This window comes from Chelonoidis abingdonii, chromosome 18, assembly GCF_003597395.2.
Source record: "Chelonoidis abingdonii isolate Lonesome George chromosome 18, CheloAbing_2.0, whole genome shotgun sequence".
In the NCBI taxonomy this organism is placed as follows: Eukaryota; Metazoa; Chordata; order Testudines; family Testudinidae; genus Chelonoidis; species Chelonoidis abingdonii.
In genome coordinates, this window is record NC_133786.1 from 1,779,481 (window position 1) to 1,799,191 (window position 19,711).

Below are 19,711 nucleotides of genomic sequence, written 5' to 3' on the forward strand. Positions count from 1 at the left end.
TTGCGGAGAGAATAACTACAAGAGAGAAATTGCCTTTCTCCCCACAATTCCTGATGGATCCAACCCAGTCCCTGGGTCTCACCAGAAGAAAAAAATCAGGTTTTAAACAAGAAAGCTTTTTAATTAAGAGAGAAAACAGTAAAAATTATCTTTGTAAATTTAAGATGGATTAGTACAGTTTTTCAGCTTAGACACTGGGAATACGCCTCCAGCCTAAGATATACAAGTACAAATTAAAATCTTTCAGCAAAATACAAATTTGAACTCCTTCCAGCCAATGCACATTTTGCAAATAAAGAAACAAACATGAGCCTAACTCGCCTTAATTACTAGTATTTACTATTTTAAACTTATAAAGCCTGTATCGGAGAGATTGGAGAGAAACCTGGTTGCATCTTCTCAGAACCCAGAGAGAACAACAGCCAAAACTAACAGCACACACAGAAACAGCCCTCCTCAAGATTTGAAAGTATCTGTCCCTGGTTGGTCTCCAGTCAGGTGACAGCAGGCTTACTGATTGTTAACCTTTTACATCTCTCTCAGGGAGAGTCTGGGAGGGGGAGAGAGAAGGAGGGAGGAAGGTGAATTTTCCTCTCTGTTTTGTGATTCAAGGAGTTTGAATCACAGTGATCTTCCAGGGTAACCCAGGGAGGGGAAGCCTGGGAGAGGCAACGATAGGGGAAAGGGTTTACTTTCACTGTGTTAAAATCCAGAGGGTCTGTGTCTTGGGGTTCCCCGGGCAAGGTTTTGGGGGGACCAGAGTGTAGCAGGCACTGGAATTCCTGGTTGGTTGCAGCGCTACAAGTACTAAGCTGGTAATTGAGCTTAGAGGAATTCATGCTGGTACCCTGTCTTTTGGACGCTAAGGTTCAGGATGGGGAATTATACCATGACAGGAGCCATTCAAAGGACACTGAAACCCTCTTCAGTTACGTGTCACTGAAACTTACACTGAGGCTTTGTTTCCAGCGGCCACAGAGGCTATAGTGAGGTGAGGGAGAGTCACTGCAACTATATTGCAACATTTGGAAGAGGCTGACCTGCCATAATGTGCATTAGGAAAGGAACGTTGCTGCGAGTGTGAGTTTGGCTTTAACTTAGACTTATTTAAAGGATTTTCAAGGAATCACTCAAGGCATAAATGAGCACCCAGAAGCAGTGAACCAATCAGTTAAAAGTTTTCATGTGGGCTCATCAAGTGACTCAAACAATTAGTATCTAGATCAGCCTGAGACCATGCAGCTCCAGAGAAAGCATGCTGGACAGCAGAGTGTGCGCTGATAGACCAGCCATATAGTGGAGACTGCAGCATGGACCACATTACCATGTGGTCCCAATAAATATGGCTGCAAGGGGTACTCTCAATAATATCAACAACCAACAAACAGAAACCATTATGAACCCCGAAGGCAGGAAGATGAAAAGGGGGATGCCTGATGTGAGGAGACAGCCACGTTGGCTACTCTTTATAGATTTCCTGTCCAGCTCTGAATTCAAAACAACCACACTAATCAGTTTTGCTGGTTGTTCTAAATAAAATAATTCCTTCTGGGGGAGGGACAGATGAAGGCCACAATTATTCTGCTAGACTAACAATAGAAAGGGCTGCAAAGTCTCCAGAAAGTGACTACTAGTGCCATAACAGTGATTTTGGGGCTACTGCAGAGGTGGGCAAACTATGGCTTGCGGGCCACATCCGGTCTGTGGGACCCTCCCACCTGGCCCCTGAGCTCCTGGCCTGAGAGGCTAGCTCCCAGCCTCTCCCCTGCTGTTTCCCCTCCCCTACAGCCTCAGCTCACTGATCCGCGGGTGCAATGCTCTGGGTGGCTGGGCAGCACAGCTGCAGAGCCCACGGCTTGACACGGTGCTCTGGGTGGTGTGACTGTAGCGCCATCAGCCACCGGTGCTCCAGGCAGCACGGTAAGGAGGCATGGAACAGGAAGGGTTGGATAGAGGGCAGGGGAGTTTGGGGTGGTGGTCAGGGGGTGTGGGTGTGGATAGGGGTCGAGGCGGTCAGAGGGTGAGGAACAGGGGGGTTGAATGGAGGCAGGGGTCCTGAGGGGGCCATCAGAAAGGAGAGGGGTTTGGATGGAGTGGCAGGGGGCAGTCAAGGGTGAGTGGGCTGGGGGCAGTCAGGGGACAGGGAGCAGGGGGTGGTTGATGGGGAAGAAGTCCGGGGGGGGGGGTACGATAATCGCCGATAGGTCAGGTGTCGAGCCGGTCTAGGGGTGGGGGGTGGAGTCGTGGTCGGGGGGCGGGGGATTGGTTAATGTCGAGGAGTGGTAGCATGGGTTGCTGATGGAGTGGGGGATGGAATTGTTGGGCACAGATGCCGAGCTTTGGAGATGCTGCTGGGTTAGAGGAGCGGACATGCGGGCGTATGTATGCCTGGCAGCTTATGGATCACTGAATCTTATGACGAGGCTGAATTCTGTGCGGAGGGGGTCATCCGAGCCGGTGACTGGGGGTTGGGATGGCTCCTGGTCGGGGCGGGGTGGCGTGGAGTCTGGGGTGGGGGGCTGTTGGGGACGAGAAGCGGGGGGGGGTCAGATAGGGGTCAGGGGCCGGGCACAGCCTCCCCTAACTGGCCCTCCATACAATTTTGGAAACCAGATGTGGCCCTCTGGCCAAAAAGTTTGCCCACCCCTAGGCTACAGTCATCCCTCCACACCTGTGCACTGCAGATACATCACCCAAAGCAATTAACCATTAATTATCCCAAGGAGAGATGCTTAATGTTTAAATATGCAACTGTCATGAAATGCAGCACTGGTTAGCACTGTTTGGCTTTTGAGTCAGAATTTTTCACTATGGAAAAGTTTTGTTTTTTAGAAGATTCTATAAGAACATTCTCTCTCTCTCTCCGGAGCTCAGCATCAGAGCTTGTGGAAATGACAAGAAAACAGCATGAAGGTGAGGGCTACCTCTGTCACACAGCAGGTGCCTTGGATGTTCAAAAACAAATAGCTTTTAAGTATAGTCCCTAACTGTACCGTTCTCCACATACGTGTTAGCCAAAGACATGCTAGCTACACTTCCTCTGCGGTCCAAAGGGCCCTTCCCCTCCAATCACAGCACCTGCCAAAGATATTCCACATTCACACAATGATCTTCAATCCAAATGCATATATGGCATTTGGCAATTAATTTGGCAATTGATCTTTGATTATCAGCAGGTAAGTACACCCAGTGGTCTGTGATGGATGTTAGATGGGGTGGGATCTGAGTTACTACAGAGAAATCTTTCCTGGGTGCTGGCTGATGTGTCTTGCCCACATGCTCAGGGTTTAACTGATCACCATATTTGGGGTCCGGAAGGGATTTTCCTCCAGGGCAGATTGGCAGAGGCCCTGGAGGTATTTTGCCTTCCTCTGCAGCATGGGGTCTTCAAATCACAATTTGAGGACTTCAGTAACTCAGACATAGGTTAGGGGTTTGTTACAGGAGTGGGTGGGTGAGATTCTGTGGCCTGCATTGTGCAGGAGGTCAGACTAGATGATCATAATTGTCCCTTCTGACCTTAAAGTCTATGAGTCTATGAGCTGTAAGGCTAATTTGAACATTGAGCTAAAAGCCCAGAAATGTGATAGCAAGTGATCTGACTTTTCTCTAGCACCTTCCATTCCAAAGTGATTTCTAAACTTAACCTGATATACACTATGAACTTTAGGCAGGCATCCCTTCATCTGGTACTGAACAGAGTCACTTTGCTAGTGAAATGCTACTGGTGTAACAGTGCACAGTCTCACCACAAAACAAATTAGGACAAGAAGTGAAGGATGGCATGTCCAACAGGTAATCTGTTCTAAATCCCCATTAGCTAATGAGGGACCCTTCAATTTATATATTTTAAAACATTCTCTGTCTTTCTCTGTCAAAACCATTGTCATGTCCTAGTTTTCCAGTGATACCCCAGACACTCTGTGACACCATGGACACAATTAGTCCCATGTCTGGAATGCCATGCTGTGGGTCGAATGATATCACTGCAGTTCATGGGATTAATAATGGTATCAGTGACATAGGAGAATTTTGTATACTAGGAGGTCTTTGGGGAAGCAGGAATTACCAGAGGGATTGTCAGAAGGGAGTAATCACTGGAGAGGTAAGTTTAAATGATTTCACCGTTGGATGTCACCAGAGCCTAGATAACGGGGTTCATACTTCTAGCTTTAACTGAGATCTGTTTCAGCTCTGTAATGCACCTTTAAGATACCCTCCTGTCCATTTTGTAGCCAGTAAAAATCTCTTCTAGAGGTCCAGTTGGCTCCGGAACTTGCTTCATGGGACAGTCTTGCCACCACAAACACACATAAAGATCCAGGAGTGCATGCACCTGTGTGCATCCCCCTCAGCCCCATGCACTCACATCCACCCTCTCTGGAAGAATGTCCCACTATTCTTTTTATGTGAATTTAATTTTCCTATATGTATCACAATATCTGTTACCCATGTTGTTTGGCCTTGGCCTAGTTCTTCACGTTTACTGTAGGACGGTCCATTCCCTTCCTCCATCTGTTACTATGTGAGTTCTGTAACTGTAAACTCTTCAGGGAAGGGGCTGTCGGCAACCTAGTCTGCGTCTGGCTGCTGGATTACAATACATAATAATTCTGAGATGAGATGAGAGTAGTAGGAAGAAAGTCTAAGCCCTTGTATCAGAGGCCTGGTATGAGGCCTGAGGCTTGAACTAAAGTAATGATCAAAACTTGATAATATAAAGCAAAGTTAAGTTGTAAGCAAGAGGCAGGCCCTGCTCACAGAATTTGGCAAGCATAGGGCTGATATTGCAAAAACACATACTCCTAAGAGGTACTAGGCACAAAACACTCATGTAAACACATTCCAGAAGGGTGGAACCAGAACACCCCTATAAACATATTCCCCAAAGATAACAGAGGAACATTCTGACCCTTCTTAAGGATAAGGTCAGGATAACAGCATGATGAATAGAGATGTTTTGATCATACCTACAGGTACAAGGCAATGGGTGGACCATAGCACCCTAATATGTCAGAGGATTGCACCCTGATATTTCAAGGGTAATATGTAACTTGTTTGTGTTGGTGTATAAAGGTGTATTTCAGAGGGAGTGTCTTTGATAGTGAAAAGTCCCACCACTATCTGAGCTGCTCCATTGTCACAAGCATACATGTGTTAGTGTACCTGTAACCATTGAGCCGGGGCATTTGCACTGTGCTTCATCAGCAATAAACCTGACCAAGTGCCTTTTCTATGAGCCAAGTCTGTACATTTATTGGGTGGTTTGCTTGAGGTCTGCTGTGCCAGCTGTCTGCACAGAGCTGGGACAGCACATGGGAGAACACACACGCGGCCAAACATTTGACAACACTGGTGACACCTAGGACAATTCTCACACCACATGCACATACACACACAAACATGAAAGCACACACTCGTGTCTGTATTATGCTTGTGCACAAACAGATATGTTCATGCGCACACATATGCATCCCCACACACAGACATAAGTGTTCTCTGGGTCACAGTATACAGTGCAGATGTTTCTCATCTGTAAAACTCATGAGTTGTCTCCAAGTATCCCAGGGATACCTATTCACTTATATCAGCTGCTCTAGCTGTAGCGGGAGCCATCCAAGGAATGAACCAAACTCTCAAAGCATGCTTGAAATGAACAAACTGGTTCTTAGCAAAGAGGCAAAAGGGATGTTCCTATGCTTGTACCAACTAAGCAGGTCATTTACGGTAGAAACTCAGATTTTTTCAGACCGAGGCAAATCAAGTTCTTACTGGGCATCACATTTCGGAACAACTTGAAGTGCTCCCCACTGAACGCAGATATTACCATAAATGTGCAGTTGGAGCCTCCAGCTCGGTAGCTGAAATGGTGCAATACAGCTTGGCACACATGGGCCAACACAAAAATACATGTTGGAAGCAGTGATTGATTTCTCCTGGGACACAAGAGCGTTTGGCAGCTGGACTAGCCATGAAAGTCCCTTTCAGCAGCTGTGATTTGTTAATCCACAGTATAATGTGAATTAAATAAAGCTCTTCTCACTTAACTAACCCCCCCACCCCACCTCCAATCTACATTCTTTTGTAATGTTTGGGTGTCTCATGCAGCTACCTACTAATCTCTCCCGCCCTAAACATCTCCCAGCTGCTGACTACAGCCATTATGGAGGAATTCCAGCAATTCAGACCCAGTGAACATTTAATCATAAGCTGTTAGAGTCTGAGGAAATGGGCCCCTCCAGTTTAAAACTGTAACCCTTAACTAATGGACAGGGAACCATTCTGTTTATGTCCTAAGCATACCGCAGACCTTGAGAGTTCATGCCTTTGCTTACTTTACATGTTGTATTTGTCTGTGCAAAAGAGTTCATGGAAGGTCACTGACGGAGGGGCTTGTTTAGAAGAGCAGCCAGAAGCTGGGCAGCAAAATGCAGTAGCTCTCTGCTGTCTTCATCTCCTGTGGGACTATCTTCTGCTTTCCATCCCTCTGTAGTGATCAGTATGGATAGGCAGACAGTCACCTGTCCTCTAGCCACAAATGAGGGATCTCTGCCTCCCAGTTTGCAGGAGGGGAAACAGCTTCACAGGGTAGTGCCTAAGGTCACAGGGTTGGTCACTAGCAGAGCTGGGCACAGAACCCAGAACTCCTTATTTTCAGCCCCACACTAGCCACTAAGGGCCAGATTCTCAAAGAAGCTCAGCTCCTGCTGCGAACTCCCAAAGGCCTGAGCAAGGACTGAGGCATAAACTGCACTACCCCAGGAGTAGTCCTGGAGCTTTGTGCTCCTCTCTTGCTCCAGGAGGACAATGATTTTCTATTTGCCTATACCCACAGCAGATTGCTGCCCACTCAGCCCCACACATTCTGCTGTGCTGGCCAAGCAGAACTAGTTCCCAAACTGTGTTCTGTGTATCACTGTCGGTGACCTGCAAAACGCTGGGAGGTCACATAGTACAGGATCCTCTTTGTTTCAAATTAATTGCAAAAGCCTGGAAGCCTGAAGAAGCAGCTAGGAAACAAGGAGCAGGAACAAGCCAAGTTGCCTCGCCTAGAGGCCATCGCTACACAAGAGTGGGAAGAGAAACATAAAGCATCGCCAAGGACCGGAACTACCAGTAGGAGGAGCCATCACTTGGGAAGAATAATGGGAACTGCCACAGTGAGAGTCCTGGAAACCAAGGGAATTAGATGTCAGGGAAGTATGTACAAGTGCAGGGAGCAGGGAATGTGCAAGGGAGCAAGATGGGGGAGGGGAACAGAACAGATCAAAGTGGGAGATGAAATAAAGAGCACAGCAAGCCAAGTGATTACTTTCTTTTCCAAAAAGGACAAAACACTTATTGCATTAAATGCAGTAAAGTTGTTCAGCTTCCCCAGAGTGACCAGAGCCCGTGAGAGACGGAATTAACTTACATGAGAAAAAACTAAGGTGACTACGAACAAACTTCAGAGAATAAAAATGGGCAAATAACTGAAAATGGAATGAGAGCGCGATAAGGTGGGTGAGGTACTGTCTTTTATTGGACCAACTTCTGTTGGTGAGAGAGACAAAGTATTCTGGAATTGTTTGAAAACTAGCTCTAAATTCCCTGAATACATTATCTGGATGAGCTCCACTCACACTGCAACTGATGAGAGAACTAGCGGGCTTGTCTACAAGTGTGTTGATATGGACTAGAGAGTGTGAGTTCTACACCACACTGTGTTGCATGTTAGCTGGCCTTGTAGACCCAGCTGGCATGCACTAAAAGTTCACTAGCGCATGTTACGGTAGCACTAAGAGTAGCACGCAACACGCTGGTGGTTGGAATACACATCCCTCTTGTGTGCACTCACCGTCGTGCCTTGCAATCAACCCTGAGACAACAAGAATGACACCTTTGTAGATAAACAAAAAGAAACCTGCCAGTTTTCCAGGAACTGGACTGCCTCTGTGGTTCTCATCTGTTTAGATGGTCACAGTATTTTTTATATGACTTATTCCCAGCCACATCACAGAGTGGATTAGACAAGTTAAAGAGTAAAACACATAAATATTGATGGCTCAGAACCCAACCTTCACCTCCAAACCCCTGTAATTTTTAGGGAGGAGGCCCTGGCTTCCAATTCAAAGCTCTTCATCAGAACCTTCTCTGTACAGGCTGGTTCCAGGTTAGCTCCAGTGCACAAAGGGGCCTGTTCTCTGCATCCAGTTGCAAGCAGACAGTATCTCAGGAAAGCTGATGTCATGAGGCACCTGTCAAAACTGGGCTAAAACCTACTAGAACAGCTGTTGAGATTGCTGCACTATCAGATTTGAATCTCCTGATTCAGCTTTGAACATAAAGCTCTGTGCCCAACCTAGCTCCACCTTGGATGGACATGCTGCCTTTTTAGTCACTGTAATAACAGAGCCACTAATGCAGCTGCTTTTAGAAAAGTTAAGTGTGTTGGCCCAAAAAGCCCTGCACAGATTGTGAAGCACCCCTGGTATTTCACAGCAATTGAATCTAAATAACATCACAAAACTCCATGTCCAAGACTTTTAGGTGCTTTGGCAGACATTCTTTATAACAACTAAATCCTTATTTGCATTGGGACAGAGATTTGTTCTAACTCGTAGAGCCACATTATACAGGAAGTATATTTTCCCTGAGATAGATTGCCAAAAAATTTTAAATAAATCAAAACATTGTTTACATTTTCTTATGGTTTCTTCTCCTAGCTTCTATTTAGTTAAAGGGTTCATATTTCTAGCTTGTTAACATACAAGTTGTGCCATGCACATGATGCGGGGTGAGGGGAGAAGTATGCAGAACTGAATGGAAAAGCCTTTACCATTTCATTCCGTGCATTTTCACCTCCTTGAAAAGTTGTTTTTCTATAAAATATTGGGGTCTTGGGGCAGAGAGGAGAAGGAGTTGTTTTTTGGTTTGGTGCATAAAATCCAGGCCAGTTTTCCAGAGCCAGTTGAGATAAGTCCCTGGATGTCAGGGATGGCATGAACCCAGTGCCATCAAACTTGAACCCAACCCTTGCCCAGCCTTAACTCTGAAGGTGAACCTCAGGAGGAACCTTACCAGGGGTCCAGATGTGAACCCTTCCACCTCCACCAGTTCTGACTCCAAGCTGTCTAATTATTAGTGTGACAGTAAAAGAACCATCTTCCTGGCAATCTTCCTAAGTACAACTTTACTCCGCACTCTCAGAAACAGTCAGCAAGGCCTCTGGAAAGCAGCTAAATCAGGGAAACAGAAATAATACAATATGACAAACTATATGACTTGTCCCAACCAACCCAGTTTGCAACTAGAAAACGCACTGTGAAACCAGCTCAGCATTTGTATGGGCATCCAAAGAGTGGTGACAACACTGTGCTTATTTCTCACTTCATGCCGACTGCCACACTCACTTCACTGCATGCTCAGTGTGTTCATCTTCCACTGCCAAGTTCTATTTTCATAGAAATGCCACAAACTCATTTTTAGTTTTGTTATGAATATTTCACAAAGCTCCACCTTCTAGTGGCTTCAGTGCATTGAATCTAGCCGTTCTCAACTTTTTCCATACCATGACCCCAAGTTACAAAAGAAGAATTTCTGGACCCACTTCCATCTTGCCATAGTACCTCTAGACTTGTTTGCCACCTGCTGCACCGAGGGTCCATCAAAATAAAGCAGCTCTGAGATTTCCTTACATATACATTTCCTCCTAACAAGCTCTTGGTCCAATGGGTCTCATAGTCAAATACTAACGTTTTAGCATTGTGTGGTCTACTTAATCTAGCTCCTGACTGGTAAATATTAGAATGCAATTTTGGTGTTCAGTTCCTGGCTTGAACTAGATAGTCTAAGTTCATTAACAGTGGGGCTGAGCAAATAACTCACAGCAAATAAATTATTTTCCCTCTGAGTGGATCACAGTTTTCTCACACTCAGTCATTCTTCACACTTATTCAATTCATGTTGTAGGGTTGTTTTTTTAAAGTGAACTTTGTGGCTTCATAATGAAGAATTTGCTATCAGCATTTGATGCTTGATATGCAAAATCTGAATTGTGTTGGTTGTTTGATATTGGGCGCATAAGCCACATGCTTTTGTCTCTTGTGCCTTTTGGGGTGAGTGTAACTGATGGAATCAACAGCAGGCCTTGAAGTAGCACCTCAGGGAGAAAGAGCAGATAAACAGGATTAGGGGGGTTGCAAAAATCAAATTCTTCCTTTTGTGTGCCCCCCAGGCACTCCTTGAGATGTGGTTCCTAGGAACATCAGGCTATTGTAATGTTTACTAGATGAGCGCAGAGTGGCCCATTCATTTTTCTGCTGTCATGCTGGCACAAAGTAACTGCCTGTGAATGTGCTGCCCAGGCTTAAGAGTTTGTTCAGGTCCTTGTTTGGCTAGTTTAACTAGGGAGGGGCTTTGGGAACTACATCTCTGCTGCCCCACTCCATATTATTAAAAATACTCCAGTCTGGTGTGAGCAGTTGAGCTTTCAGCTTTACTTTAACTTTCTGTCAGTGAATATGACATTGCTCAAAAGTCCCTGGAAAGAGACTATAGAAGACGCTTGAGCAGCACCAAAGAAAATTCACCTTGAAATCAGAGTGCAAATGCCAACACATGTTTTGTAGTATTCATCCAACTCCAGTACATTTGCCGTACTGGTCCTGCCTTCTGAAATACAGGCTGATCCCTTAGCCAGCTTTGCATTAGACCTATCTACAGAAAAGCACTTGTTTTAGCTGTCTGAGGACTTCAATGGGATTGACATGGTGTGATGCAGGTATGTGTCAGAGTTGCTGAGACACCACAGCTGTCTTTTCATAGGGTATCTATACTACCCACTGGATCGGTGGGCAGCGATCGATCCAGCGGGGGTCAATTTATCATGTCTAGTCTAGACGTGCTAAATCGACCCTGAGCACTTTCTCATCAACTCCTGTACTTCACCACTGGGAGAGACACAGACAGAGTCAACGGGGAAGCATCAGTAGTTGACTCACCGCAGTGAAGATACCGTGGTGAATAGATCTAAGTACATCGACTTCAGCTACGTTATTCACGTAGTTGAAGTTGCATAACTTAGATCGACTCCCTCCTCTTCTTCCCCCCCAGTGTAGACCAGGCCTAAGCTTGTATCTTTGGGCTGGTCTACACTACGGGGAAAAATCGATCTTAGATACGCAACTTCAGCTACGTGAATAACGTAGCTGAAGTCGAATATCTAAGATCGGATTACTCACCAGTCCTCACCGCCCGGGACTGATGTCCACAGCTCCCCCTGTCGATTCCGGAACTCCGTTGGGGTTGGTGGAGTTCGGGAATCGATATAAAAGCTCGGTCGGGGATCAATATATCGCGTCTAGATGAGATGCGATATAGTGATCCCTGAGCAATCGATTGTAACTCGCCGATACGGCGGGTAGTGTAGACGTAGCCTTTTATAGTTCTTCAAGGAGAGAATTAACTCAGCAACGCAGCAATGTCTCCTTTCAGCTGGCAGTCCTCCAGCTCCTCTCCCCCAGCCCTTTTCTCCCAAGTACTATATATGCCAGCTACAGAGAGCTGAGCACTTTTCCTGCTTATCCCAGTGTCTGGTAAAGAAACTCCTCTTTGGAATCCAGGCCGAATTAAAAAGGTCACATGATGACTATTCACTACTCACCCTTCCTTCCTCAAACAGATTAGATGCAAAAGTAACAATTTTAAAAAGGCACCAAGAGATAGGACCAACAGTCACAGAGTCACAGCACTTCCACCCATTGTAGGGGTGAAGTTTCACGCTATCTTGGAGTGAGTTCTTTCAGATCAAGCACATTGTGAAACCAGCCATTCTCTGTATACCCTCTTTACACCTCTTCCCTCTTGGGAAAAATATCAGATGACGCTACTGGCAAAACTTTTGGAAGTGTGTAAGGCTCAGATTTGTAAAGTGATTTAGGTGTTCCTGTGCTCCGTGTCATCCCAACATCTAACTGATTTAGGAGCTTAAATGGCATTTTCTAAAGGGATTTAGGAACTTAGGAAACTAAATGCCTTTGACTGTCTCCCAAACCTGTGTTCTGGACTCTGGCACAAAAGATTCCAGGGTGGCATATTCAAACTGGGGAGTCTAAAGTTAGGCCAGGCCAGATTTCCAAAGGTGCCTCAAGATGAAGCTAGTTGTCCAGTGGGGTTTACAAAGTCACATGAATAGGTTAGTCCCATAGCTCCCATTAGAGTCAATGGGAGTCAAGCTACAAACTTATTCAGGTGTGTCTGAACCTTCCAGAAGGTCCCCACGTGTATTTTTGGGCACCTAAATACCTTTGATAATATGCGGCCTAGGAGATTTGGCATTTGGGGATATATTTGGTTAGAGTACGGCACAGAACAAAATCCAGTAATGCATTGCAACTTCATCTGCATTTGGTTCTAGATAACAATGTGAGATCCTTCCATTTCTTGCCAGAATCAATTTTGCTTTGCACTTGGCAGCAATACCGATTCATACGGAATTTTTTCTTTGATGCTAAGTCCCCTGCTGTTTTTTCTGCAACACTCCAAACTCTTCTACAAAGGCTGTAAGTGGAAATGCATGGAAAGCCCCTGGCCAAGCCTCACTGCTGCTGCATGTTTGAAGGGTGGTGTTGGATGTGAGCTCTGCAGCACACTCACCTGCTGGCTGTCTTGGTAAGGGGGAGGGGGCACACTCTGTGTGGCCATCATTGTCAGAGCTGGTGCTGGGGAGACATGTTGCATCATGGGATTGATTCACATCTAGAACCTGTTGATGGGAGAAAGTTCAGCTTGATTAACCAAAAAAAAAAAAAAAAAAAAGGACAAGTCAGTCAAAAGATGAGACACTGCCTGCTCCCAAGTGAATGCTGCCTTCGGGGCATGAAGCAGCACCCCTCCTTCAGCCTATCATGCCTGCACTGGTCCTGCCAATGCGCTCAGCCTACTGAGTCATTTTCCTATGTGGCCCCTACAAATGAACGTCTGCTGTTAGAATTACTCAGACTCAAAACAGTTCAGTCCTGACACTCTAAGATGGCTGCAATTTGTTGTTGTTTAAAGTGGCATAGTTGTGCTAATTGTACAAATCCAAAGTCCTGACTCCAAGACACACTATGAAAACACTCACTATTCAGGAGGCAGTCATGTTACCAAAGAAAACTGGGTGAGAGGGGAACTGTTCCGAAATATTTCAAGGTTGTGATCAGCTCAGGTCTGAAATATTAGTCAAAAGTAGGCGTACAAGCATTGTTATTGTTCATTGCCAATTGCCAGTGTGCTCAGTACAAACTCTTGCTGTATTGTGTGAGTAAACAAATATGGAGCCATTGCATCAACCAACTCTACTGTACTTTAAAAAATATTTCTATAGCCTCATGCACATTCTCCCCACAAGTAGGCCCCATTTATCTTGTGGCATATCAGCCTGGGACTAACATTACTCACAGTACATCTTGCAACAGTATATTTGAAAATCTGTCAAGAGGACAGAAGAGTACAGGGTCACCAATTAGTCAAACATTGAATGATTAAGCCAGTTTCATTCCCATCTGCTGTCTTCTGATTCAAAACCTTTCCAAACATATCCATTTATAGTATTAAAAAATAACCCTAAACAATGCTAAATCTAGGCGATTTACTGCTTTAGGCAAACTGAAAAATCTTTCTACCTTTTTACATATCATGATGTAATGTAGAGACGACATTCTTTGCTTCCCAGATAACCATTCTGCCTGTGGGATCAGGGCCAGCTCCAGCTTTTTTGCCGCCCCAAGCGGCGAAGGGAAAAAACAAAAAAAATGATTGAGGTACCGCTGAAGTGCTGACAAAGACAAAGAGAGAGACTGAAGGACCCCGCTGCCTAATTGCTGCCGAAGACCTGGACGTGCCACCTCAATGACCAGTGGAGTGCCCCCCCTTTCTATTGGCCACCCCAGGTATCTGCTTCCTTTGCTGATGCCTGGAGCCAGCCCAGTGTGGGATGCAAATAATTATGAGCCTAACTGCAAGTAAGGGAAATATTGAGAGGAAGTGGTCCTGTTAACAAGAGCAGCCCTGGGGTGGAGCCAGTTGTGGCCCCTTGTGCTGATGCCATTGCAGTATCACAGTCTGTTGCCATGCACTGACTGTGATGTCACCAATTCAGCATTATGACTTGAATAAATAATCCTCAAGGAAAGGAAATTGGGTTGGCAGAGAGCAGAAACTTAGTTCTTTTTTGATACTGAACAAAAGCCATGGAGGGAAAGCCTCCAAGCTTGTGGACAGTAAATAGATGATCTGGAAAAAGGAGTAAATAGTGATGTGGCAAAATTTGCAGACGATAAAAAATTACTCCAGATAGTTAAGTCCAGCGCAGACTGAAGATCTCACAGAACTGGGTGATTTGGCAACAGTGGCAGATGAAATTCAGTTTGATAAATTCAACATAATCTCAACTATACATACAAAAAGATGGGGTCTAAATTAACTAATACCACTCAAGAAAGAGATCTTGGAGTCTTTGTGAATAATTTTCTGAAAACATCCACTCAACGTGCAGCAGCAGTCAAAAAAGCTAATAGAATGTTTCGAACCATTAAGAAAGGGATAGATAATAAGACAGAATATATCATAATGCCTCCAGGGGCATGGATCACTTGATGATTGCCTGTTCTATTCATTCCCTCTGAAGCACCTGGCACTGGCCACTATCAGAAGACAGGATATTGGGCTAGATGAACCATTGGTCTGACCCAATATGGACATTCTTATGTTCTCTATATAAATCCATAGTACACCCACATCTTGAATACTGTGTGCAGATGTAGTTGCCCCATCTCAAAAGATATACTGGAAGTGGAAAAAGGTAGAGAGAATGGGAATAAAATGATTAGGGGTATGGAACAGCTTCCGTATGAGGAGAGATTAAAAAGACTGGGACTTTTCAGCTTGGAAAAGAGACAATTAAGGGGGGAATATGACTGAGTTCTATAAGATCATGTGCAGAATGTAAATAAGGAAGTATTATTTACTCCTTCACATAACACAAGAACTAGGAATCACCCAATGAAATTAATAGGCAGCAGGTTTAAAATAAACAATAGGAAGTGCTTCTTCACACAATGCAGTCAATCTGTGGAACTCATTGCCAAGGGATGTTGTGAAGGCCAGAACTATAAAAAGGTTCATAAAAGAGCTAGATAAGTTCAAGAGCTAGATAGGGCCATCAATGGCTATTAGCCAGGAGGGGCAGGGATGCAACACTATGCTCTGTGTCCCTAGCCTCTGTTTGCCAGAAGCTGGGAGTAGACAACAGGGGACAGATCACTCAATAATTGCCCTGTTCTTTTCATTCTCTCTGAAGCACCTGGCTTTGGCCATGGTTGATAGACAGGATCCTACGCTAGCTGGATCACTGGTCTAACCCAATACGGCTATTCTTATAACTGTTATTTGCCTGACCCAGAGTGACTATCTGCATACGGAGGGGCACAATACTCTCTTCTGTTGGGTCCTATGCAGGGTTTCCAGAATGAGTCAGATCAATAGAAAAAATAACAGTGTTTGGTGCCTTGTAGATCTAATAGGCAAAGGGCAGACGCAATGCACACAGTCAGTGCTCTATTAGGGATGTTCAGAAATAGTGAAGAGGAAGACAGCAAAGAACTAAAATCCTAAGAAAAAAAGAGAGTAACAGCAAAATACCCAGATCTTGGCAGGTTCCAAAGAAAGAACAGGGCATACCTAGGAGTCAGAAATACCAGTGAGGCACAGAATGGCTTCTGTAGACTCCAAAGCAATTCAGTGGAGCGGCAAACAGCAGAAGCTAACAGAGGGAGTTTGCCTGGGATCTGTCTGAGAGGAAGTACGCTAAATGCTGCATTGGGGGGCTGTGTTGGTGAGTATCTGAGTGTCTGTTGCAGGGGACAGTTTGTCAGTTTGACCGTGTGCGTGATTGTTTGAAATGTGTGAATTGGGAGTGCTTTGTTCCAGGTGGGCCTTGAGTGGACCTGTCATAACTATAAAGGGAAGGGAACTGCCCTCCTGTGTACAATACTATAAAATCCCTCATGGCCAGAGACACCAAAATCCTTTTACCTGTAAACGGTTAAGAAGTCAGGAAACCTGGCTGACCCCTGACCCAAAGGACCAATAAGGGGACAAGATACTTTCAAATCTTGGTGGGGGGAAGTCTTTTGTTTGTGCTCTTTGTTTTGGGGGTTGTTCGCTCTTGGGACTAAGAGGGACCAGACATCAATCCAGGCTCTCCAATTCTTTCTGAATCATGTTCCAAATTGAAAGTAAACAAGCCAGGCAAGGCGTGTTAGTCTTAATTTTGTTCCAACTTGTAAATGTTCCTTTTTGCTGAGAGGATTTACCTCTAGTTTTGCTGTAATCTGAACCATGAAGGCTAGAGTGGCGGTTCTCCTTGAGGCTAATCTGACCATCTGATCACCGCTGTAAAGCTATTTTCCATCCTGATTACAGAGATGATTTTTACCTTTCTTTCTTTAATTAAAAGCTTTCTTTTTAAGAACCTGATTGATTTTTCCTTGTTTTTAGATCCAAGGGGATTGGATCTGGACTCACCAGGAATTGATGGGGGAAAGGAAGAGGGATGGTTAAATTCTCCTTGTGTTAAGATCCAAGGGGCTGGATTGGTGTTCACCTGGAACTTGGTGAAAAAGTCTGTCAAGGCTACCCAGGGAGGGGAAGGTTTTGGGAGGAAAGAGGGTGTTCCAGACTGAGGAATCTGAATGGTGGCAGTGAAACCAGATCTAAGCTGGTAGTTAAGCTTAGAAGTGTTCATGCAGGTCCCCACATCTGTACCCTAAAGTTCAGAGTGGAGGCAGAACCTTGACAGGGCCTGACTGTTATAAAAAGGTAGTCAGCAGTGAACCAGCTGAGCGGCGAACAGCGGAGGCTAACAGAGGGAGTTTGCCTGGGGATAGCCCACTGAGGCTTCCATCTCGCGGGCTTCTGTGAGTTGCTGCAACAGCTGAGGAAGCTCTTAGAAGGAAGAAATTATGGAAGGTGAGCGTTCAGCTGTTGTAACCTGTACAGGTTGTGCCACAGGACAGAAGCAACTTTGTCTGTTCAAAGTGCAAGCTGGTCTCCATATTGGAAGAGAAGGTTCGAGGTCTGGAGGAACAAGTATTGACCCTGCATTGCATATGAAAAATGAAGATTTCCTGGACAGACGTCAGGATATGCTTCTACGGGCCCAACGTTCTGAAGAACTGGAGCAGGCTGCGCAGAGGGGACTGAGGGATGGTGAAGAAATTTGGCAGCATGTGACCTCCAGAAGAAGAAAGAGGAGCGTCCATGTACCAGCAGTGGAGGTACAGATGAGCAACCATTTTCATGTTCTCTCCAAAGGTACTAATGCGGAGAGTAGACTAGATGATACATCTGAGGGAAGGGAGCAGAAGGAGACTCCACCGACTGGAAGGCATGAGATGCACTGTCCTGGGATGGGGGTTCCACAACCACCGCTGCCAAGAGAAGGAGGAGGGTGGTGGTGGTTGGGGACTCCCTCCTCAGGGGGACTGAGTCATCAATCTCCCCCCCCAACTGAGAAAACCAAGAGGTCTGCTGCTTGCCAGGAGCTAGGATTCACAGTGTGACGGAGAGACTGCCGAGACTCGTCAAGCCCTCAGATCGCTACCCCTTCCTGCTTCTCCGTGTGGGCACCAATGATACTGCCCAGAATGACTTTGAGCGGATCACTGCAGACTATGTGACTCTGGGAAGAAGGATAAAGGAGTTTGAGGCGCAAGTGGTGTTCTCATCCATCCTCCCTGTGCAGGGAAAAAGCCTGGGTAGAGAACATCAAATTGTGAAAGGCAAAAAATGGCTACGCAGGTGGTGTCAGAGAGAAGGGATGTATTCCAAGAAGGAGGAGTGCTAGGCAGAGATGGGCTAACAAAGAGAGGGAAGAGAATCTTCGCAAGCAGGCTGGCTAACCTAGTGAAGAGGGCTTTAAATTAGGTTCACTGGGGGAAGGAGGCCAAAGTCCTGAGGAAATGGGATACCGAGAGGAAGCATGAGCAGGAGAGTGCAAGAGGGGAGGACTCCTGTCTCAGGCTGAGAAAGCGGGACAATCAGCGAGTTATCTTAAGTGCCTACAAACAAATGCAAGAAGCCTGGGAAACAAGCAGGCAGAACTGGAAGTCCTGGCACAGTCAAGGAACTATGATGTGATTGAAATAACAGAGACTTGGTGGGATAACTCACATGACTGGAGTACTGTCATGGATGGATATAAACTCTTCAGGAAGGACAGGCAGGGCAGAAAAGGTGGTGGAGTTGCATTGTATGTAAGAGAGCAATATGAGTGCTCAGAGCTCCGATATGAAACCGCACAAAAACCTGAGAGTCTCTGGATTAAGTTGGAAGTGTAAGCAACAAGGGTGGTGTCGTGGTGGGAGTCTGCTGTAGACAACCAGACCAGGGGGATGAGGTGGACAAGGCTTTCTTCCGGCAACTAGCAGAAGTTACTAGATTGCAGGCCCTGGTCATGGGAGACTTTAATAACCCTGATATCTGCTGGGAGAGCAATACAGCGGTGCACAGACAATCCAGAAAGTTTTTGGAAAGTGTAGGGGACAATTTCCTGGTGCAAATGCTGGAGGAACCAACTAGGGGCAGAGCTCTTCTAGACCTGCTGCTCACAAACCGGGAAGAATTAGTAGGGGAAGCAAAAGTGGATGGGAACACCAAGGTGAAAGTAGAGCGGGAATGATCACGTCGCTGCCTGATCGGCTGAGTACTCCCCTTATACAGTCCAAATGACAAGTTAGCCCGTCTTGCGTCAACAAGGCACACGTTACCACCATCATAGCCAGGTTCTGCATCCACTGTAACCCCTAGGTCCTTTCTCAGAACTGGCTCCTAGCCATGTCACGTCTCCTAGTCTGTAGCAGGGCATGGTATATTTTCAATCTAAATGCAGGACTCTGCACTTCTCGTCTCTTGTAGCCTCAATCAGATTTCTTTGGCCCAATCCACTAATTTGTCTAGGTCCTCGAATCCGTCGCCGACCTCAGCAAGCGTATCTGACGCACTCCTCCAGTGAGCTGTCAGCCTGCAGACATGCGAGAGTATCAGAGTGCCAACGCTATCCTCCAGATTATTACAGACGAAGATATTAATTAAAACCAGCCAAGGACCACCTTGGGGCCATTCCTTCTGCAATCGGATGCCAACTAGACATGGACGGCCCATTGATCACATATCCCGTTAAGCCTGATGACATCTAGTTCATCTTTCTATGCCAGCCTTATAGTCCCATTCAAATCCAGCCGACCATAACTTCGTTACTTGCCAAGCAAAAATGGAACTGTAATCAAAAGCCTTGCTAAAGTCAAGGAATAACACGTCCATTGCTTCCCCTCATCCACAAGAGCAGTTGTCTCGTCATAGAAGGCAATTAGGTTGAGTCAGGCATGACGCCTTGGTGAATCCATGCTGACTGTTCCGATGCCACTTTCCTCTCCTCAAGTGCTTGATCCTTGAGGAACTGAGCCGCTCTGAGACCTGCCCCATGATTCTTTCCCATGGGACGGAGGAGGCTACACTGCCTGTAGTGTCCCGCATCCAACACTTCCCTTTTAGTAAGATTGCATTACATGTAGCCTTTTTCTCACGTCAGTCGGGAACCCCCACAATCGCCACACCAGTTCAAAGATAATGGCCGACGGCTCGCAATGCACAGTCCGCCAAACTCCTTTAGCACCCGCGATGCACGCAC

General features: G+C 45.8%; 1 protein-coding gene across 2 annotated transcripts in view; it reads right to left on the bottom strand.

Annotated features, from left to right (window-relative positions):
* Positions 1–19,711, bottom strand: part of PKNOX2 (PBX/knotted 1 homeobox 2) — a 640,658-nt gene that overhangs the window by 305,362 nt on the left and 315,585 nt on the right. The window contains exon 4 of one of the 2 annotated variants that reach the window (XM_032767003.2): positions 12,637–12,745. The exons of the other annotated variant lie outside the window; for it this stretch is intronic. Within the exon in view, the coding sequence (XP_032622894.1) occupies positions 12,637–12,723 (87 nt within the window). The 5' untranslated portion in view covers positions 12,724–12,745. The remainder of the gene's footprint in view (positions 1–12,636; positions 12,746–19,711) is intronic. 2 annotated transcript variants of the gene reach the window in all.